The sequence below is a fragment of the Carcharodon carcharias genome, chromosome 22 (genome assembly GCF_017639515.1).
Source record: "Carcharodon carcharias isolate sCarCar2 chromosome 22, sCarCar2.pri, whole genome shotgun sequence".
NCBI classification, from domain to species: Eukaryota; Metazoa; Chordata; class Chondrichthyes; order Lamniformes; family Lamnidae; genus Carcharodon; species Carcharodon carcharias.
Genome location: NC_054488.1, coordinates 11,851,583 through 11,875,651, shown reverse-complemented (window position 1 = coordinate 11,875,651; position 24,069 = coordinate 11,851,583). Strand labels below are relative to the sequence as shown.

Sequence of the window (24,069 nt, the reverse complement as noted above, 5' to 3'; positions counted from 1 at the left end):
GAGCTCAACTTTATATTTTGGGAACAGACTTACAAATACAAAAAGCTTGCAGCATTTGAATTAGTGTCAATTGTTGTTAAACCTTTTAAAATAAAAAATTCCCTTTTGAGAACATTATCGAGAACTAAACCTCAATTTTTTAAACTTGAAGAACAGTAATTTACGCTATTAAAGTTAAAACTTCCTCTTCCTCATGTGTAGAAATTTGTATCCAGATTAAAAATTCCACATGTTTATCAACACATATTCTTTATCTTGGATAGCATCGCAGTTATTCAAAAGTAACTTGCTAAATTACATATTTTTCATATCTCAAGATTGTCCCAAATTCAAATAACAGCGTTATTGTGCTGCAGATTTCCTTTCATATTTAATTCATCTCTTCTTCAAAAGAAACCCCTTTTTATCCATAGAAACCACCTGGACTGTGTGTTTATGTCGTTTTTGTTTGCCTAGAATCCCTTTGAATTTCAGGTAATTTTTTTCCTCAGAAGTTTTAGAATATCAACTCGTATGTACTAAAATTAATTAATCCCAATCAGCTTGGAAGCTGGTGGAAAGAGTTACTCCCCACTAGTCTACTAGGGGGTAGTGCAAAGGCGGGTTCATCTCAAACAAAGGAAAACCTTATTTTGTCTTTACAATACCTTCAAATTGTGATTTTAGCCAGAAACCTCAACTCGAACCTTATACTCAGAACATTGGAATGTTTGCATTTGCTTTTCCTTTAATCCAATATGAGGTGTTTGACTCAAAAGTGCTGAACCCCACACACATGACAATTTAGGGAAGAAAACACGCTAAATCTCACATATAAATTCTTCCTGGCAAACACAAACACACAGATATATATAAAGGTGTGCATTTCCATTCTTATAACATTTATCTTAACAACTTAAAACTTTCATACCCTAAACAAAACTTCAAGTAGCAGCAGGAGAATAAAAGGGTCAGGGACACTCAAAATGACTGGAGCTCACATTTCCTCTGCTCCTGCCTGTCACTGCTCATTAACCTCCTACAGGTACCTCTCTCTCTCTTTCTGTCTCTCTCTCTCTCTCTTTCTCTCTCTCCAGAACAAACAGCTTGTGACTTAGATCAATTATTTTTTTGGGTTGTTGACCAAAAATTCAGTGGTGGACCTTTTGGATCACTACTCCAATTTTTTGTCTGCTAGGCTGATGTTATGTTTATAGTCCAACGATTATTATTGCTTCCTTACCAGGATTCAGATCCCTCCCCTTACCACTGGTTTTCTCACCACACCGAACACTAGGAAACGGTCGATACTGTTTTACATCACCAGTTTTCTCACTACACCAGACAATAAAAAACGGTCAAATCCGTTTTACAGCACTGGTTTTCTCACTACACTTTTAGTTTAACCTGGAAACAATTACAATAATCCCTTCCTTCTTGTTTAACCAAGGAACCAAAAGTGCTGAAGGCACCACACTACCGTTAGTTACTGCACTCTCAGACCCGTATGCTGGCTCTGATCCCTAGACTGCCCACCGGCTTTCCATTTCAAACACCAAACGCCCTAACTAAAGGGTGGTGAATGGACGTACTCACCCATCCTCTGCTGCCTACCTTCGATCCGATGCCCATGTGCAATACTGGGGACTCTGCTCGCAGCACCAATCTGGTGTGGTTTAAAGTTGAGACCACCCGAATGTGAGAGTTCCAGTAAACAAGGTCTTTAGTTCAAGCATATGCTGGAGATCAGTCCTCTCTGCCTTTCCGAGGTCATCTCTCAATAAGACAAAGCCTCTGTAGCACATTTATAGATCTGGGTTATAGCAAAACACTATGTCTTACACGTACATCACTTAATCAAAAGCCTTCTGCAGATATCCTGTTATCTCAACAGTTGTGGCATTTCTGCATTAGCAGGGATGTGTTTATGTCTGTGATTTAATGACTCCCTGTCTGTCTGTGTTATCTCCGTAGTGCCTTATTTACCCAAGCTGTGAAGGTCTTTAAGTTGGTTCCGACAGTACCATCCCTTAGGAAGAGCTCTTACAACTACACTTAAAGCTGTTAATGCTAATAACTACATTTGTCTATTTTGAAAGCTGTGAATGCACATCTTAATATCAGTTTTAATGTAGAATTATTTTATTCCCCACATCAAACCAAGCAGCGCAATGGTACCAAAGGAAGCCATTGCCACCATCCAGATTATCAGCACAATTGTAAGCAATTTTTTGTGGCCCATCCAACATTACAGTTGGTGGACAGGCCCATCAGCCAGGCGGCCTTTACAGTTTTGATGAAATCTCATCCAAGGGTGGGATGAAATGTCTGTTCGGAAATAAGCCAGAAAATCCTGAGCTGCAGGCCCCTGTGCCTATACATGATTTGATCTTAGACATGTTACTGCTTGAAGCTGCCATTTCTTTTGGAGGACACTTGATTTCAGAGCCCTTTGGCCTCTGATTGCCTCCATGACAGGACACAGCTTATCCACTTTCTCCCCTATTTATCCCTTTTCTAGGTCCCCCCATGCTTTATGTCTCACTCAGGGACCTTTCCTCGCTATGGATAACAGGCTCCTCCCTCCCTGACAACAGTCTGTGCACTGGTGCCCTGAACAAGTGAGAGGGGTGACTTGGGGATTAAGACAGAGGGGCTTGGCATTCTTAAGGATGGTGTGTTCTTAAAGGAGGACTTAAGGTTGGGAGACTGGGTGTTCAGCTTTCTCCTCATCATTCTCTTCACCTGGGTCCACGTTGCCTTCTGCTTCTTCTTTCAGCTGGTCCTCTTCCAGCTGCAGTGCTGGATATGCAGGAGAAAGAGTATCCTGTCAGAATGGTTAAAAATATCCCCTTTTGGCTGCAGTATATATTGAAAGGAGATGTAAGGCCAAGTGTAATGTGCCAGGATGCTGCCATGAAGAGATAAGGGACTTTGGTATTTACCTCATGATGGGTCACTGCAGTGTAAGAGCCCAGTTGCCGGATGCTCATATACTCGGGGAGGTGCAGGGAGAAATCAGTTTTCAAAAAGCAAATTTCTCCTCTGTTGGTCTGCCTTCAACAGGGATTGTGTGCCACCTGTCCTACAATGAGAAAGAAAAAAAGAAAGACTTGCACTTCTTTAGCATCTTTCATGACTTCAGGATGTCCCAATTAAAAGCTTTATGCCCAATGAAATGTAGTCACTGCTATAATGTTGGAAATGCAGCAGCCAGTTTGCACAGCAAACTCCCACAAATAGCAATGTATTAATGACTAGATATCTGCTTTAGTGACATTGACTGAGGGTTAAATATTGAACAGGATACCAGGGAGAAGGCCCTGTGCTTTTCTTCAAAATAGTGCCATGGGATCTTTTACATCCACCTACGAGGACAGATAGAGCCTTGATTTCACATCTCATCCAAAAAACAGCACCTCCAACAGTGCAGCACTTTTTCAGTACCACACTAGCATGAGAGCCTAAATTTTTATCTCTTGACTGGAAATTGAACCTGTAACCTTCTGACTCAGAATAGAGAGCTACTCACTGAACTCCAGCTGAGATCATAGGGAAAGGGAATGTGTAAGTGATGTAAGGAAGGGTGAGCAAGGATGAAAGGGAGAGCATGGTGAATGACATACTTTCCTATCTCTGGTTAAATCTGTGAACCTCTTCCTGCACTAGTCTGGGCTTCTGGGAGTAAAACAGTTGGCACTCTGTACCAGTGCCACCTCCCTCATACGTCATGACTGATGATCCTGCCAGCTTGGCCATCCTGCTACCTAGAAGTCAGTTTCTCCTCATTTCAGTCTCGCCTAGGATGAGTTACAGATCTCCGTCAGCGAAAATGCAAGTCCTGCTCCTGGCTGCCTTCGATTGTTTGCTCCACAGGGATAGATGGCGCTTGATAGTCACATCTCTCTGAAAAGATAAATAAATAAAAAGTTGAGACACTAAAAATACATTGTACATAGAAAACAATTCTTGGAAGCGCAAGTGTAAAGCAGTATCTGACATTTCTCTTCTTCGTCCAAGTGTGCTGTTGAAGAATGACATTTCAACACTGCTTCTATAATACTGCACTCAAGTTTACTTGGTTTTGATTATAACAAAATTCCATTCAAGTCTTTACATTGCAGCATAAGCAGGAAACACCCATGTAACCTCCTGTTGGAATGATCGGTGAAGACAGCGGCTATAAATAACAATGTATTTACGATAAATGAGATTCTGCGCCTACATTGCTTGGGATCCCCTGAGTATTAGTGCCTTTATCTACCTGAAAACAGTAGAGCATTCAGCCTCCCTTTATTAATCTTTACACACCAAATCCTACTTTGATGGAAAATGTTACCATTTTCCTCAGACTCAAGTCTGAAGTAGTCACACGTGTTGGCTTCAAATTCTGGCCAGTTTAGTGAATATAATTGTTGAAAGTAAAAAAAAAAAATCATTGGGCCATAACCTCCAAAGCTCCCCAGAGTTGGATTGGGGGAGTATCTCAAAGATGCACTGAGGAATCCCGCTCAGAACTTCACAAGTAAACATTTGCATTACAATTGCCCAGAAGTGCACACTTGCTGTATCCACAATCCGACACTGATTGCCACTCCAAGGAAGTTATGGTCCAATTGTCTTTCTATTAAATGCCCATGTTCTCAAACAAATGGAGCCTTCAAGGGTGTAGGGATATACGAGGATTGCTCTGTGCTTTCTTCTCCAATACGGTCAGGTGCCCAGCACCACCCTGTGTGCCTTTTCGTATTTGGTGTCCAGCATTAATTTAGATCTGTGTTACTATTTTCTTTGTGCTTGTGTTAGACATTGGTAGACATTAGCAGCTCCTAAGAGTGGTAAATTGAAGCATGTTTTATATCTAAACATATTAAAGTGTAACTGCTCATTTGTCTCCCAATCAGAGCCAAGATTGGTTTTTTTTTTTAGATGAAACATCCAGAACGAACTGAATGAATCTCTATCTTATTAATGATCTGAGCCTTAATTGCAGGCCAGGTTCATGCTGATAGTAAATTTGTAAATTTACCTTATTATACCACCCACCACTAAGGCCCATGAGAACCATTGATTCATTTTTTTCATGTAAGACTTCACATCCACTGTTCTACCTATAATTTTTTAATAATTCTTGCAAATTTCCCATTCCTTTTAGTTACTTTTGGACTCAAGGGTAAGACAAGTTTATAAGTGGTGCATTCATTTTTATAAATGTTGTGTTACTAGAGAGCAAAAAAACTGCAGCAATAAGCATTAAATCCCAGATTAGTCAGCACCCCATTGTTCTAATCCAGAAAGCCACCTGGTGAAGGAAAGACATGGAACCAATCTATATTTATTTACAGAGTTACGCATTGCAAGCATACACCTCCTAAGCCAAAAAGCAGATTTAATCTGTGTCTATTTATAAGGGTCTTTTTAAAAAATTAATTCACGGGATGAAGGCTTCACTGGCTGGGCCAGCTTTTATTGCCCATCCCTAGTTACCCTTGAGAAGGTGGTGGTGAGCTGCCTTCCTGAACCATTGCAGTCCACCCACAGGTACGCCCACAGCGCTGTTAGGAAGGGAGTTCCAGGATTTTGACCCAGTGACAGTAAAGAATCAATGATATATTTCCAAGTCAGGATGGTAAGTGACTTGGAGGGGAACTTCCAGGTGATGGTGTTCCCATATATCTGCTGCCCTTATCCTTCTAGATGGTAGTGGTCACAGGTTTGGAAGGTGCTGTCGAAGGAGCCTTGGTGAATTCCTGCAGTGCCTCTTGTAGATGGTACACACTGCTGCTATTATGCGACGGTGGTGAAGGAAGTGAATGTTTGTGCATGTGGGCTGCTTTGTTCTGGATGGTGTCAAGCTTCTTGAGTATTGTGGGAGCTCCACTCATCCAGGCAAGTGGGGAGTATTCCATCACACTCCTGACGTGTGCCTTCTAAATGGTGCACAGGCTTTGAGAAGTCAGGAGGTGAATTACTCATCACTGGATTCCTAGCCTTTGACCTGCTCTTGTAGCCACGGTATTTATATGGCTAGTCCAGTTCAGTTTCTGGTCAATGGTAACCCCTATGATGTTGATAGTGGGGGATTCAGAGATGGTAATGCCATTGAACATCAAAGGGCAATGATTGGATTCTCTCTTGTTGGAGATGGTCATTGCCTGATACTTGAGTGGCATGAATGTTACTTGCCACTTGTCAGCCCAAGCCTGGATATTGTCCAGGTCTTGTTGCATTTGGACATGGAAGTCTCAAGTGACTTCCCAGTTAATTCCCACCCCCTGCATACAATTGAACACAATTAATATACTGTTAATACCCATTGCTAGGCAGGTCATGAATAGTTGGTCAGAAATAATCTGTTGAATTTACTTTGTAATAAAATTCATTTTTGACGTTAAAAAATACCAATTGTGCTAATTGGCACCAAAAAAGTCCTCGTCTTTCCTATGATTGCACTACAGAAGCTCAAAGCACCTGAAGTTACAAATGCCTATAGCCCACTCTGCCCCACTACTCCATGCAGATGGACAAGTATTTGTGGGTTCCTTAAAACAATAGTTTTTTTTTAACCGAACAAAGTGAGACTCTTAAATATTTTAATTCATACTTTCTGAATATCCACTCACTTTGAATGAAATAAAGTTGTAATATTTGGGCTGCATTGCACCAATTACATTTCAACGTTTTAAATGTTCGTTGACGTCCAGTCTTTATTTTACAGTTAAGTACAAAGTAATCATTCTTCTAGTTGTAAATGTACATTGATTTTTCAAAATTTCCCCAAGGATTAGAACTAATGGGAAGCACATTCTTGCCATGCCCTAGGTAAATCAACATAGGAACATAGAGTAACAAAAATAAATATATCAGCCATAGTCAATATTACATACACTGCTGATTTGATTAATTGGGTTTGAAACACTTAATTCAAAACTGCATTTTCCATTTCAACCACATAAATAGGAGAAGCACTTTCATTTGCTTCTCCCTCATCCAATTGTGCCTTTCTCAATATGCTTTCCCCATCGAGTCATGTAATCATTTCCAGTGGCATTGGATGCCCTTGTGAAGTACAGCTGTGTTATTTTGCCTACCTTTTACATTTATACAAAGATAAGCACCAAATGACAAGGCATTTAAGTTTGTAGCAAATCTAGAATCTAGGATTTCTTCAAAGTTAGATCTCTTCTTGCTTGTTTTAATGTAAGTTCCAACTTAATCATCCAGATAATCCTTGGGGAAAATGTGACTTTAACCAGTTTAATTTGACTTTTTGTGGGCTTGGTGATTGCCAGACAGTGGAAGTGGTAGTGGTGGTGGCGTCACAATAATGTCACTGGACTGGTAATTCCAAGGCCCAGGTAGCGCTCTGGGGACATGGGTCCAAATCCCACCACGGCAGCTGGTAGAATTAAAATTCAGTTCATGAATCTGAAATTAAAAGTTAGGAGTTGTTGAAAAAAGAGACATATTGAGGCTTTTTGTCAAGCTGCCTGGTTTAAATTTCGCTCAATGCTTGGCAGTTAACTGTCAGTTGCCATCAATTGGTGCATTCCCCATTCAATACGATCATGGCTGATCGAACATTTTAATGCCTTTTACCCACACTATCCCCATGACCCTTCATGTTATTGTTAATCAGAAACCTATCAATCTCTACCTTAAACATACTCAGTGACTAAGTTTCCATGGCCCTCTGGGGTAGAGAATTCCAAAGATTCTCAACTGTCTGAGTAAAGAAATTTCTCCTCTCCTTAGTCCTAATTGGCTTCCCCTTTATTTTGAAATTGTGTCCCCTGGTTCTAGACTCCCGAACCAGGGGAAACATTTTACCTGCAAATGTTAGACTAATGGTGACCTTGGACCCATTGTCGATTGTTGTAAAACCTATTTGGTTCAGTATTGACCTTGAGGGAAGGAAACCTGCTGTCCTTACTTAGTATGGCCTACATGTGACACCAGACCCACAGTAATGAGGTCGGCTCTTAAATGCCCTCTGAAATGGCCTAGCAAGGCAATTGGTTACATCAAACTGCAACTACTGGAACCAGATGGACCATCCGGCATCAACCTAGGGACCGGGAACGATAATGGCAAACCAAGCCCTGTCAACGCTGCAAAATCTTCCCGACCAACAAGTGGGGCTTTGTGACAAAACAGGGCGAGCATGCCAACAGACTAGTCAAACAACAGCTTGGCATAGCCATATTCACAGAATCATGTCTTACAGGCAATGTCCCAGACACCACCATCACCACCCCTGGGAATGTCCTGTCCCACTGACAGGACAAACCCACCAGAGGTGGCAGTACAGTGGTATACTGTGAGGAGGGAGTTGCCTTTAGAGTACTCAAGGTTGACTCCAGATCCCATGAAGTTTCATGGCAGCAAGTCAAAAATGATCAAGGAATCCTCCTGCTGGTTACCACCTACTGCCTCCCTCCAACACTTCAGCTAATGAATCAGTACTCCTACATGTTGAACACCACTGGACAGGAGCACTGAGGGCGGTAAGAGCACGGAATGTGCACTGGGTGGAGGTCTTCAGTGTCCATTAACAGGAGTGGCTCGGTTGCACCACTACTGACCAATCTGCCCGAATCCTGAAGGACTAAGCTGCTAGACTGCATCTGCGGTAGGTGGCAAGGGAACCAACAAGAGGGAAAAGCCTACTTAACCTCGTCATCACAAACCTCCCTGCCGCAGATGCATCTGTCCATGATAGTATCGGGAGGGATGACCATCACACAGTCCTTGTGGAGACAAAGTCCCATCTTCCCACTGAGGATATCCTCCATTGTGTTGTGTGGCACTACCACCTTGCTAAATGGGATAGATTTTGAACAGATCTGGCAACTCAAACTGGGCATCCATGAGGCATTGTGGCCTATCAGCAGCAGCAGAATTGTACACAACTACAATCTGTAACCTCATGGCCTGGCATATCCCCCACTATACATTACCATCAGGCTGAGAGGTCAACCCTGGTTCAATGAAGTGTGCAGGAGGTTATGCCAGGAGCAGCACCAGGCATACCTAAAAATGAGGTGTCAGCCTGGTGAAGCTATAACACAGACTACTTGCATGCCAAACAACATAAGCAGCAAGTGATAGACAGAGCTAAACTATCTCACAACCAATGGATCAGATCTAAGTTCTGCAGTCCTGCCATATCCAGTTGTGAATAGTTGTGGACAATTAAACAACGAACAGGAGGAGGAGACTACATAAATATCCCCACCCTCAATGATGGAGGAGCCCAGAACATCAATACAAAAGACAAAGCCGAAGCATTTGAAACCATCTTCAGCCAGAAGTGCTGAGTGAATGAACCAACTTGGCCTCTTCCTGAGCTCCCCAGCATCACAGATTCCAATCTTCAACTAATTCGATTCACCCCACATGAAACGGCTGAAGGCACTGGGTACTGCAAAGGCTATGGGCCCTGACAATATTCCGGCAATAGCACTGAAGACTTGTTCTCCAGAACTTGCCACATCCCCAGCCAAGCTGTTCCCATACAGCTACAACAATGGCATCTACGTAGCAATGTGGAAAATTTCCCAAGTATGCCCTGTACACAAAAAGCAGGACAAACCCAACCCGGCCAATTGCCGCCACATCAATCTACTCACAATCATCAGTAAAGTAACAGACAGGGTCATCAAGGGCAGGACCTTCCCCCCCGTCAGGGGGATTGTGCAGGAGCAGGTGCGAGCGGGCGGGCTCCCGTTCAGTGCCCCCAGTTGGGGGCACGCTGCCATTTTACGTGGGCGGGCCAATTAAGGCCCCGCCCAGCGTGATGTGCGCCAGGAAGTGCTATGAGCTCCCTGTACGGGCAGTGGGAGGGATTCCCTCAGACGGGAATTTGCTCCTTCGCACATGCGCATGAAAGAGCGCACAGATCTCCCTGAGATAAAGCGCTGCCTCAGGGAGATCGGCTCAGGTTTGAAACATTGAATAAAGATGAGAAAAACAATTATTGACATGTCCCCTCATGTGCCACTGTCACATGAGCTGGGACAATTCAACCTCTTTTATTCGGACATTTCATACAAATTTCAATACCCTCATGAAACCTCACTCCGCCCGTGGGTGAGGTTTGATGATTTTTCGGAATCCCGCCAGGGCTCCCGGCCTGTCTGCCAACTTTAAGGTTGGACAGGCAGGTCCATTGATAACTTGAATTACTTTATTAATGGCCTTTAGTGTCTGTTGACAGTTTGGTGGGCACGCAGCTGAATCTGGGCCCGTCAACCTGAAAATGTAAATGACCTGGGTTGACGTTGGGACTCTGGCCCAAACATCATATCAGTGAGCGGGCCCCGCCCCCAACAGTTCCATCAAGCGAAACCTGCTTAGCAATAGCCTGCTCACTGATGTCCAGTTTGGGTTCCGCCAGACCACTCAGCTCCTGACCTCATTACAGCCCTGGTTTAAACACGGACAAAAGAGCTGAACTCCCGAGGTGAGGTGAGAGTGACTGCCCTTGACATCGAGGCAGCGTTTGACCGAGTGTGGCATCGAGGAGCCCTAGCACAACTGGAGTCACTGGGAATCAGGGGAAAACTCTCCACTTGTTCGAGTCATACCTAGCGCAAAGGAAGATGGTTTTGGTTATTGGAGGTCAGTCAACTCAGCTGCAGGACATCACTGCAGGAGTTCCTCACGGTAGTGTCCTTGGCCCAACCATCTTCAGCTGCTTCATCAATGACGTTCCTTCCATCATAAAGTCGGAAGTGGGGATATTCGCTGATGAAAGCACAATGTTCAGCACCACTTGTGACTCCTCAGATACTGAAGCAGTCCATGCCCAAATGCAGCAAGACCTGGACAATATCCAGGCTTGGGCTGACAAGTGGCAAGTAACATTACTGCTACACAAGTGCCAGGCAATGACCATCTCCAACAAGGGAGAATCCATCCATCGCCCCTTGATGTTCAATGGCATTACCATCATGAATCACCCACTATCAACATTATAGGGGTTACCATTGACCAGAAACTGAACTTGACTAGCTATATAAATACTGTGGCTACAAGAACAGGTCATAGGCTAGGAATCGTACGATGAGTAACTGTCCTGAAGCTATTAGTGTATATAATATTATTGGAAAATACTTTTCTTTTAAAATAGAGGTTTAGTCTGTGGGTGTGCCTTAATTGGATTAAAACCAGCAAGTCTGGGTGCTTTGATGTGTACTAGTTTTGAGATGTAAGAGAGTTAGAGTGCATTTGGATTTTTTGAATAGAGCATTCAAGAAGGCAAATGAAATCTGGCACTTTGCTAGCAGAGGCCAAAAAATATGTTTATATTACTAATAAAATTGGTACTATGAAAGGGGTTTTATTGTTAGAAGAGGCTGGTGATACAATGAGAATTTACGTTCGATGAGCTGTACTAGGTATAGCAGTTCTGTGTGTGGAGAGTAGAGGCAATGTAAGATCAAAGTATCTGTAAGCCTACAACTGTCTCCACAGGAACCAAAGTGAAAGGAACCTCATTTTGAATTTGTAAGATGAAAGTCCTTTGACTGGTGTCTGTTGAAAGTCCATAGGTTGCTGTTGCCTTAATATAGATTCGCCTGGGAATTTGCTAAAAATTATGAAAGTAGTAATTTGTAGCCATGTGTATATATTTAATGTGTTGTGACTTAATAAAATGTTTCAGTTAGTTTAACATAAAAACTTCTCAAGAACTAATGGCCTGATTCCTGAATTTAGAGCTGCATCTCAAACATACCACTTAAAAATATAGGTTGTGACAGTTGTTCAAAGTTTCTCTTTGGGATTTTTAAATAACTCAGCTTTACCGAAAGGCTGTCTCATAACAGTAACCTACCTCCTAACTCCCCAAAGCCTGTCCGCCATCTACAAGGCACAAGTCAGGAGTGTGATGGAATACTCCCCACTTGCCTGGATAAGTGCAGCTCCCACAACACTCATGAAGCTTGACACCGTCCAGGTCAAAGCAACCTGTTTGATTGGTACCACATCCACAAACATTCACTCCCTCCACCACTGATGCACAGTAGCAGCAGTGTGCACCATCTACAAAACGCATTGCAGGAATTCACCAAGGCTTCTTCGACAACACCTTCCAAACCCATGACCACTACCACCTTGAAGTACGAGGGCAACAGATAGATGGGAACACCATCACCTGGAAGTTCCCCTCCAAGTCACTCACCATCCTGATTTGAAAATATATCGCTACTCCTTCACTGTTGCTGGGTCAAAGTCCTGGAACTCCCTTCCTAATAGCACTGTGGGTGTACCTACACCACATGGACTGCAGCAGTTCAAGAAGGCAGCTCACCACCACCTTCTCAAGGGCAATTTGGGATGGGCAATAAATGCTGGCCCAGCCAGCAAAGCCCACATCCCATGAATGAATTTTTAAAAATCCAAACTGGCCAATTACCGCCTGTCAGTCTGCCCTCCATCATCAGTAAAGTGGTGGAAGATGTCAGCGACAGCGCTGTCAAGCGGTGCTTCTCAGCAATAACCTGCTCACTGATGCTCAGTTTGGATTATGCCAGTTGGAGGGCCACTCAGCTCCTTACCTCATTACAGTCTTGGTACAAACATGGACAAAAGAGCTGAACTCCCAAGGTGAGGTGAGAGTGACTGCCCTTGACATCAAGACTGCATTTGACCAAGTGTGACATCGAGGAGCCCTAGCAAAACTGGAGTCAATGGGAATCGGGGGGAAGCTCTCCACTGGTTGTAGTCATACCTAGCACAAACAAAAATGGTTGCAGTTGTTGGAGGTTAATAATATCAGTCCCAGGACATCACTGCAGGAGTTCCTCAGGGTAGTGTTCTTAGCCCAACCATCTTCAGCTGCTTCTTCAATGACCTTTCCTCCATCATAAGATCAGGAGTGGGGATGTTCACTGATGATTGCACAATGCTCAGCACCATTCACGACTTCTCAGACTCTGCCACAGCCCATGCCCATATGCAGCAAGACCTGGACAATATCCACGATTGGGCTGATAAGTGGCAAGTAACATTTGTGCCACCAAAGTGCCAGGCAATGACTATCTTCAACAAGAGAGAATCCAACCATCGCACCTTGACATTCAGTGCCATTATTATCACTGAATCCCCCATTATCAACATCCTGGGGGATACCATTGACCAGAAACTGAACTGGACCAGCCATATAATTACTGTGGTTACACGAGCAGGCAAGAGCTGGGAATTCTGCGATGAGTAACTAACTTCCTGACTCCCCAAAGCCTTTCCACCATCTACAAGGCACAAGTCGGGAATGCAGTGGAATACACTCCACATGCCTGGATGAGTGGAACTCCAACAACACTCAAGAAGCTGGACACCATCCAGGACAAAAACAAAAATTGCTGGAAAAACTCAGCAGGTCTGACATCATCTGTAAGAGAAGGACAGAGTTAACGTTTCAAGTCCGTTTCATAAGTACACGAAATGTTACTCTGTCTTTCTCTCCACAGATGCTGTCAGACCTGCTGAGCTTTTCAACCAATTTTCATTTTTGTTTCAGATTTCCAGCATCTGCAGTATTTTGCTTTTACCATCCAGGACAAAGCAGCTCACTTGATTGGCACCTCATCCATTCATTCCTTCCACCACTGATGCACAGTAATAGCACTGTGTACCATGTATGGTATGCACTGCAGCAACTTACCAAGGCTCCTTCGACAGCACCTTCCAAACCCATCATCTCTACCACCTAGGAGGACAAAGGCAGCAGGTGCATGAGAACACCATCACCTGCAAATTCTCCTCCAAGTCACACATCCTGACTTGGAAATATATTGCCATTCCTTCATTATCGTTGACTCAAAATCCTGGAACTCCCTTCCCAACAGAAATGTATGTGTTCCTACAACACACGGACTGCAGTGGTTCAAGAAGGAGTTTCACCATCACCTTCTCAAGGGCAATTAGGGATGGACAATAAATGCTGGTCTAGCCAGAAATGCCCACGTCCTATGAATGAATAAAAAAAAAACCTTATAATAGTTATTTTTTAATGCCAGAAATGTTGATTGTAAGTCATTAAGATGTATCATGTCATTAAAATTGATAGTCCTGAATATCTGTAGCCATTTCAGTTCTTTTACACTGTGCAAATACAGCAATTTCACAATATGCTATCCACATCAATACTGAGTTACGCATTGAAATGCTGCTTTTGTGAAGTTTATGGCAGAAGAACAGAATAACAACTTTTGCATATTGTGTTTAACTGTGCATTTGACTCTGAAGAAGACTTGTGTGGACTTGAAATGTTAACTCTGTTTCTCTCTCCACAGATGCTGTGAGACCTGCTGAGTTTTTCCAGCATTTTCTGAGTCTAAATATGATGGGCCCTTTTATAAGCAAGGCCTGGCTATATCTTTGGGGCAGGTCCACCTCGTCGTACAGCCATGTGCTGGAAAACAGAGATGGAAAGGCCTCAGAAGCTTTCAACTATGTTCTTGTAGCTTTCCTTCAGACTGTCTTAGGCCACCCCTTGTGAGAGTGTAAGGCTCATAGTCGGTTTCTTAGGATATCCCTGCATTTGCACTCATCTGGACTCCAAAAATGGGAAATTGATTTGGGAATCTGGGAAAACTCCCCCCTCACCTTATTAGCATTGAGTGTCTATTCCAGGTGCAAGTCGCTCTCCATGTTTTGGAGGAAGTCTTGGAAATCCCTTGGCAGTGCAAAGGGAATGGAGACCCAGTCCCATGGGCTCTACTCCCTTTTTCCTGACCTATCTGCCAGGAAAATGGATATTTTCTGTGGATCTACAGTTAGGAAAATCAGCATCAATGCACTTGAGCTGATGTTACTGTACTGTAGACAGTGGAGAGCACATGTGCTTTCAAACAAATGTACGAGCAAAATGTCCCAAGAGATTTTCTGGCACTATGATGGTGAGTTTACCTTTTCTCAAAAATGTTTAAAAATAAATGAAATGTACTCTACACCGAAATGCAGGTGGATTGACAATGGCTGACTGTTAAAAACAGGGAAACCAACATACAGGTGATATGCTTCAGCAGAACTTAGACCAGGCATCTGCTGAGGCGTCCCTTATTTTAATCGTCTGTAGTCCATCTTCCTCAATAAATGGAAAGCCAGTTTCTGTCCATATTGAGGAGCTGATGTTTCCATATGTGATGATAAATAGCTAACTAACAAAATAAAGGAATCAGGATAAGCAGAGTAGCTCAGCTGTTAAGACAGTGAAAAGTTGAGTCCTGAAACAAGAAGAGGCCCAGTTTTGATCCCTGCAATGTGCCAATTAGTTGATCTGGTGGCACTAGAGCGCTGCAGTTCACCTGAACAAAAACCCTGCCTTGCAAAAGCAGATCAGAAGGATCATTACTCCTAACTGCTATGTAATGATACTCTGTGTTTATAGCACTTGTATGTGGACATCCAGTGAGGCGGGGATGTTCTTCTGGTTAGACGAACTGCTGCAAATTGCTATTTAAGTTCAAACATGAAGGATGACTACTGAGGACAAGGAACAACCAAGGACTGTACCTGACAGACAATCAATGATTTCAGAAGCGAGGTGGGGAGGGAAAATCACTGACAGAAAAAAGGGTAAAATAGGCCTTTTATTATGCTACAACATTTGAATGACTTTTCAATGCACGCTGTGCAGTCTGAAGTTTAGCACATGGTAGTTATTCATTATAGACATTGCCTCCAGCTTTCTTCCTCCCTCAGCATGTAAACAGTTTCTTATTTTCTGTTCAAAGATTCTTTCAGAGCAATGTGTCACTGGTGGGTAGACCCACTGCAGGTATCTCAGCTGAAATGCCAAATTAATTGCTCAATACCATGCTGCTGGCTGCCATATTTTCATACGTGAATGTAAGCAATAAGCTTAAGTATTGTAGGCAGGAGAGAGACTGAGGGATAGCCACTGTGCTTTGATTTCCACAGTGTGAGGATGCAGGGAGCTGGAAAACCCAGAGACTGAGATGAAAAAAGATTGCGAGAAACTTTAATTAAAAATCTATTGTAACCTCTTGATGTTAGGCACTGTCGAATATGGAGGAGTTTCGAAACCTTGACCGTGACATCGAAGGCTCTGCCAAGCGATGGAAGAAGTTTGCAGAGTCCGAATGTCCAGAAAAAGAGAAGTTTCCACAGGAATGGAAGAACAAGACAACATTACAGCAGCTGTGCATGATGAGGGCGTTGAGGCCTGACCGAATGACCTATGCAGTGCGGTAAGAACAGTGTTTGTTATTGGTATATTTTAAAATCATCGCAAATGTTGGAAACTCTAGAATCTTTGTTCTTTGTCTGATCGCAGTGCAGGTGTTTTTATACTGCCTGTTATAAAATTCAGCGAAAACGAGCACTTCCCTGTTCATTTTGTTTGAATGGATCCAGTTTCATCCTTTAGTAAATTTCCTGTTGCGTTCGATATTTATCCCCATGAAAGAGGCGATAACCCTGATGATAACGGGTGGGGGAGGGGGCCGGTTAAGTGGCCTAGAAACTGGGAAATATGGATTTCCCGGAGGTTCTGCCGAATTTGACGGCAGAGCCAGCTTGAAATGCTTGAATCTGCTTTCCAGCTGATCCAGGCAGTTTGAGAGGTCACTGGCCACCAGGTGGATCATCCTGTGGGACCAGGCTGCAGCAGCGTTCAGAACTTTGCGAGGCTGGTGTCGGGGATGGAGTTAGATATCGGGATGGGAGAAGTGGAGCATCTTGTGGCCAGGAGGGTATCTGAGCAGGAATCCAATCATGGGCTTGGATGTGCCTGAGGGGATTGCACTCCTCCACCTGTTGGCCCACAAGCAGTGCTGGAAATTCCCTTTTCCACCGAATTGGTCTTGCCTCCCTTCAGCTGCCAAGTTTACTGAAGCCCCCCCTGCCCCGCCACCCCAGTGGGAAACAGTTTAGTCATACACCCCCCCCCCCCCCCCCACAACATGTTATGCCTCCATTAAAACCAGAACTGGGCTTATTAGATGCTGGGCTGCCCATTTTGTTTTTATTTTTAACCCACAACCATCAATTCAAAACAATTTCTGGCTGACTTCACTGAAAGTTTCAGGGTAACTTAGTTTAAAGGCTAACGGCATCTTAAAGGAGAGGACATCCAGAAAAAAAAATGACTGGAAGAAGGCTTGACAACGGTGATAATTCTGCAATCTATGGAAGGGCAGATTCATCAGGTGCACCACTATTGGTATGGACGTATTGGTCCACAAAATCCAATAGCGGAGGGGGCCTCTACTTCCAACAGTACAACATAGCCACCCCCCCCCATCAACACTCCACCCCTCTTTCCCCACCAACTCTCACCCCACCACCCCAAGAAAAGCAGCTCTAGAGCAGTAGAAGGAGGCAGCCAAGGCATGGGGAGATGGTGGTGTGGTGGTAATGCCACTGAGCTAGTAATCCAGAGGCCTAGAAAAATTCTCCGGGGACATGGGTTCAAATCCAACCTTGGGCAGATCGTTGTCATTAAAAACCTATCTGGTTTGCTAGCGTCCTTTAGGGAAGGAAACCTGCCACTCTTACCTGGCCTACATGTGACTCCAGGTCCACAGCAACAAGCTCTTAACTGCCCACTGATATGGCCTAGCAAGCAACTCAGTTAGGGGGCAATTAGGGATGGGCAACAAATGCTGGCCTTGCCAGTGATGCCCACATCCCATGAAAGAATATTAGAAAAAAAGTTAATAACAGTTGCAAAACCCACCCAATGCAACTCTGTGTCTGGAAAGGTTTAACAAACCTATTGGCAGAGTAAGGTCAGGAAAGCTAACCACACTTCAATGAATGTGCTCAGTAAGTACATTGTCCTCTTAGAATAATAATGGTCCATTACAATGTGGTAAAGGCTGGGGTTTTCCGGTCCTGTTGCGGGTGGGACCCGCTGTGGGTGAGGCGGTTCCCCCCCCCAGCCAGAAGTCCATTGACCTGCGGCAAGACCAGAATATCCTGGGGGTGGGGTGGTTGTGGAAAATCCCGCCCAAAGAGTTTTCAATGTTTAGGCTGCAGAGTAGTGTCCATTACACCTCAGCTTTCACCGGGAGGCGTTTTTTTGCTCACTTTCTAAAGATGTACAAATACACGCTATCGCCCTACCATAGTGCTCCCCAAATGTTTTCTGCTGGGACCCTGTTTTAATGCTTGTTATGACCCAAGAGTGAAATTGGCGAGGGTGGTGGAGAGTTGTTGAGTGAGGTGAGGGTTCAAACACTAGGGACAGAGGCACAGAAAAAAATTAAGACACCCACAATTTTACAGGCTCAGTTGGTGTCAGCGATCAGGCCTCGGAACTTATTGGATTAGTCCACGCCAACAGGCAAAAAAAAATCGTCTACATTTAAGGGGACTTCCCAGGACTATCAAATCTGAGGCTCCGCTGCGCAGCCACTGTTACCCCGGAGCTCGCGGCCCCAATTACTTGTCCTGTCATCCCACCAGGGGGTCACGACCCACAGTTTGGGAACCCCTGCCCTGCCAAAAGGCCGGAATGTAATTGTTTGATGCACACATCTGTCATCACAGCCTATTCCTGGGCTGAAGGCTGGTTCATTGTTATGGTAACCAGAGATAATTCTCACTTTTTGCATATAGTTTCTACAAACCCAGGAGAGAAAGGTGGCAGAAGATGGATTCCAAACTTTTACTTCAAGGGAAGAGTCTCTCCAAATACTGGTGAAATAAACTATAGAGAGTAATGTCCGATATGGGGGATTGGGAGGGCAAGTGTCAGTTGCAGTTGCATTCTGCTTCTTGTCCTCCTGTATCTCAGTACCTGTTAGCAAACTCTATCAAGAAATTTGCATGTACACCTGACAGTTGATGCAGTGGCCAGATGAGGTAAAGAGTTGAGCTGAATCATGACTGTTTACGTGCCCCAAGCTAGTTGGTGAAGTAGGAAACCAGGTACTGATACTTTCCAAGAAATTATAATGGCGCACTCTCACCATTCTTGAGATGGGAGCCAGATGGAAGAGCACTACATACACCCTCAGGTTCATCCAGGTCCCCGAAATGTTTATTCAGCATAGTTCCCCTTCACACAGATGGATCAAAGCTTTCACCGATGGATGTTTGCCACATGTTAATTTGTATTTGAATCCTGACAAACAACACAATCAGCACATATTGTGATGCAGTTAAAAAGAAAACCTGTCTTTCTTTTCTCAGAGATTTTGTTGAAGAAAAATTGGGCAGCAAATATGTTACGAGCAGGTCATTGGATTTTTCGACATCCTTTGAAGAGTCTGGGCCTGCCATACCAATGTTTTTTATCCTTTCTCCTGGTGTCGATCCACTCAAGGATGTAGAAAGACATGGTAATATTTCACCTGTTTTTGTTGCTAATTCCTAAAGAGGTAAAATTCTGAAACAAATGTTCATTATTGCAAAGAGAATCTTTGAGGCAGTACTGGTAATATTGAGCAATGGAATTGAACATCAAAGTTAACGGATCAAGTGTATAAACTGAAAATAAAGCACCATCTTTCTAGCTTGTAATCAGTAAGTGACAAATTGAAAGCAACTGAAAATATTACAAGCTGTATTTTATCAAATTTATGTTGCATATAGGAGGGTCAGGTATTTTGTCAAATCACATCTTGGTCATAACTTATAAGGGGCCAGTCCACAAATCAGATATAGATTTTACTTTGGCCTTGGTGAAGATCATTATTCACTTATGTTATGTCACTTGCTGTCAAAACAATCCATGTAGGTCTGCAATGGCTGCCTCTGTGAGCCATATGCTCCACATTTTCCAAGTGAATGTGTAAATTGTTGTTGATTGCTGCACTCTAAATTCACTTCAGGTCTTTACACAACATTATTTGTGTTAGAGGCAGCGTCAGCTATATTGTTTTAATTGAAGAATTGTCATGCTGTTCTTTGCTTTCGTGAAAAGGCACAAGATAAAACACTGCTTCAAGTGCAGATCCTGACATTAAAGTTGCAGATTGCCCAATATTTCCAAGGGTTGTGCTGTTGTAAGTCAATGTATTTTTATTTGCTTTTTGGAAACCTCGCGGATGAGGTTTCCTAGAAAATCCAAGGCCACTTGGCCTTTTCGCCTGCCCGGCAGCCGTAAGGTTGGACGGACAGCAGAAAATGTAAGTTAACTGAGACTTTAATAGCCTTAACAGGCCTTTTAATTGGCGGTGGGTGTGCTGGCTATTCCCGTGCGTGCCTGCCGACCGAAATATTGCGCGGCTGTGCGTTGACTGCGGGACGCTTGCCCGACGACAACACGTGTCACTTTACCCTCAAGCGGGTCCGGCACGCGCCCACCCACTGAGGTAAAAACTGGGCTCCAGGATATGTTTCTGGTTTGACTGAGGAAGCAATGAATTTCAAAGATCAATTTAGTTCTATAAACCTAAATTTAGATAGCAGCATGTGATTTGGCTAATGGCCGTTTGAAGATTAAATTGCCTGTCAAAGCAGTGTATCCAATATAAACAAAAGTTGATTGCACCTCAAAATTTAATAAAATATATTGGTTTTTTTTTGTACATGGTTTCATATTAAAATGTAAGAGAAACCCAATATATTGTTTTTAATATTGTTTTCACCATAAATGCTGGCTCAACATTCTTTTGGACGAGAGAAGTAGATCATACCCACAATGGATGGAGTGTTTTATACCCTCTGTGCTCACAGCTGTTCTTCAACCACAGGTAAAAAGCTGGGTTTCACATTCAATAATAGAAACTTCCACAATGTCTCGCTTGGACAAGGCCAGGAGGTGGTAGCTGAACAAGCCCTCGACCTGGCTGCCAGAGAAGGCCACTGGGTTATTCTACAGGTGTGTAACACTCCCCTGCTACTGTCTGGATGTATTGCTAAGAAGAACTGATTGTCTGGGCTTGTGCTTGGCCCTGTGGTCTGAGATAAGGTTTAAACAAAACAGCCACTGCAAATTATTGAGGGTGCCATCCTCTGGATGTTTCCTGTTCTTGAGTGGAGAATTACGATGTTGTGATAAGCTGCTCTAGGACATCTTAATGTGGACAGCATCCTTTTAATTTGAGCTGTTGCGCGTGCTGCTCAGAACTGATATTCTGTGAATCCAGGTTGGCGTCAAGATGGAAGAGGCAGCCCTCTCCTCCTCTTTCATTATTGCTAATGGTTCCCAGCCTAATTATTGACATTGATGTACAAAAGCTGCCCTCTGGAGCCAGCACAAACACATCTGTACAATTTGTGAAAAGTGCAGAATCCGGTATAGGGATTTGAAAGCTTAATGCACTGGAAAAGTTTTGCAATGTTCTGGAAGTGATTTTAGCTTAATTGTCCAGACAGGATACCCATGGGATTGGGCGGAATGCTGGTTTTACAACCGTCTCCCACCCTCCCCCCACCACCATTATCACTCTTCACTGACTTAGTTGTAGAGTAAAGCACAACTAGAGCATGCACCCATCTTGTCATTATCTTGACAGGGAGTGGTGGGGTGGGGTGGGGGGAGCAGGGCGGTGGGTGCGGATTAGAGCGCTGGATTAAAACCTGAATTTTAATATGATTCCAATTGGGAGATCCACACTCAGGTGGCCAAGGATGCTGTGTACCACTTGCACGTGAGTGTATCCAGAACTAAGGGGCACTGATTTGAAATTAGGGTTTGCCCTTTTAGCAGTGATGAGGAGAAACTTTTACTCTCAGAGGGTTGTGCGACTTTGGAAGCCTCTGACTCCGAAGGTGGTAGAAGCAGGGTTGTTGAATACTTTTAAGGCAGAGGCAGGTAGATTCTTGTTAGGTAAGGGAATCAAAGGTTAACGAGGGTAGATTGGAATGTGGAATTCGAAGCACAAGCAGTTCAGCCATGATCTTATCGAAAGACGAAGCAGGCTCGAGGGGCCGAATGGACTACCTCTGCTCCTATTTCCTATGTTCATATGTATGTTCATATGTATGTGATCAGTCCAACAGCTCAGACCTCTCTTTTTAGTTGCACCACATACAGATAAACTCAATCACCAGTGCTCCATGTTAAATAAATCTTTTTTTGTTAAGCTGAGTTGATTTGTAGTGAAATAAAGTTAGCCAGGCTGCAATTAATTTGCTTTGTGGTTTACTGCAATTAGAGTCCTACACTCGGTATATATCATTAAGACAGCTAGTCATGTTGAGGTTTACATTCAGCAAGACCATACAGAAAATGTGTGCTACTGAAAGTCATTCTTCCAGAATAGAGGTTACAGCTGCATTTTTGTTCCATTCTATGAATGAAAATTACATAAAATACTTTGCTAGGAATATATTTGCTGTATACAAATAAAAGCAAATTGCACATGAGGGCCTTGATTGCAAGCCAGCAAAAGAATTACAAGTGTAGTGCTCAGCCTAATTCTTCTTGATTGTGACGTGTGCAATTCTGTGCGTTGTCAGACTCCAGATGCTCCTGGTTTGCCTGTGGAGGAGAAAAGGGTGCATTTTAATAGTGGAGCACAAGATCTTCATGATATTAGCTTGAAAGTGCTCCTCCTTAGGGACCATGTCCTAAAAGGCAACCATAGAATTCCAATGCTTAAGTCCATGATTATGCCTAGCAAAGTAATTCTTAACGTCACCAATGGTCACTGCTGACCTTTCTCTCTGTTGTCTGCCTTGATGAACTTGATTCTTTCATTGAAATTGCTATGAACCATTGTGATATCTCTCCTATTGCATAGTTTTTTTTTGTGGGGATGGGGGGGTGAGGTGCAGTTGAGGGGCAGGACAGAATTGGCTTGCATTCTCTTTTTTTATCTCGCCCTAGTCATAAACTCTATCCCACAACTTAGGTTTCCTGCTGATCAGTAAAATTGGCCTCCTTGTACATTTTCTTTGCAGCTCTGCTGCTGAGTATCTTATGGGAGTTAAGTCTCTGATTTCCCACTTGCTTAGGAATTTAATTACAATGAATCTATCTGTTTTACAACTGGACCTGTTACAGCTGCACAGTGGAATTGCAAAACTCCCAAATGGAAGATAGCCAAATCTAGTTAATGTGGCATAAACTCTAAAGATGGTTACCGCTGACAGTCAGAAAGTCAAAACTTAAACCTTTGGTATCAAGAAACAAAAGATGTCATTATTTCCTAATAACTATTTTTAGAATGCTTTAGAATGATGCCCTTTAGGGAAGGAAATCTGCTGCCCTTACCTGGTCTGGCCCACATGTGACTTCAGACCCACAGCAGTGTGGTTAACTCTTAAATGCCCCGTGAACGAGGGCAATTAGGGATGGGCAATAAGTGCAGGCATAGCCATAGACGCCCACATTCCATGAATAAATATTTTTAAAACTCCATTTTTAAATGCCATGCCAATAGTATGTTTGTTGAGAGCTAACATGTAAGTTTTATAAATGTTGACAATGAAATAGGCCCTTGTGACATTTTGTAGCAATGACATTTTGTAGCAAGCAGCTGAACCTGAGGGTCTTCAGCTGTTTTCGGAAAAATCACTTCAATTATTTTACCATCAATGTAATTTATTCCATGAATGGCTTTAACTTTCATTCATTGTTGCTTTGTTAGCTTCAGTTCCTGTCATAAATTAAACAACAACGCGCTTCCAGTTGGATGATAGATGCTAATCAAGTTTTTCCTGCAGAATCATTGCAATTCATCAGCTCATTCAACACTGCCTATCCCCTTCTGTTTGAATTATATTCTGCTAGCAAAATGGGGAGTTTGCAACCACCTCCAGCTCTCATTACAGTTGTCTCTAGTAACAGTTATTTCATAAGACAGTAAAGGTCACTGAGGTAATGCTTTTTTGCTCCATGCCTCGCATCAAGGGGAGATATCTGGTTAAATAGCTGTTTGAAGATATAATAGATGCTTCCTCTGGCTTGTGCTTGGTTGTTATTCTTCCAGCACTGTACAAAATGGGTGCTTAGCTTAGAAAATGTTCTATAATTTGTGTTGCGATTTTCTACTCATCCAGCCATTTGATTTGGTTCAGTGAAGTTCCTTTTCTAGAAAGAATGAATATGACAGTTGTAAAAGAAATAATAATACCATTCTGTGGATAAGCAGCATGGAGATTGTTCCATGAAATTGGTGCAGAACTAGTCATGCACTGACTCTGATAATGAATGGTATT

At 43.2% G+C, this 24,069-nt stretch overlaps 1 protein-coding gene across 4 annotated transcripts in view; it reads left to right on the top strand.

Annotated features, from left to right (window-relative positions):
* LOC121293614 (dynein heavy chain 9, axonemal-like) overlaps positions 1-24,069 on the top strand; it is a 530,687-nt gene that overhangs the window by 417,922 nt on the left and 88,696 nt on the right. For all 4 annotated transcript variants that reach the window (XM_041216734.1, XM_041216733.1, XM_041216736.1 and 1 more), the window contains 3 exons: positions 16,006-16,199; positions 19,150-19,298; positions 20,655-20,782. In XM_041216734.1, coding sequence (XP_041072668.1) covers positions 16,006-16,199; positions 19,150-19,298; positions 20,655-20,782 — 471 coding nt within the window. The remainder of the gene's footprint in view (positions 1-16,005; positions 16,200-19,149; positions 19,299-20,654; positions 20,783-24,069) is intronic.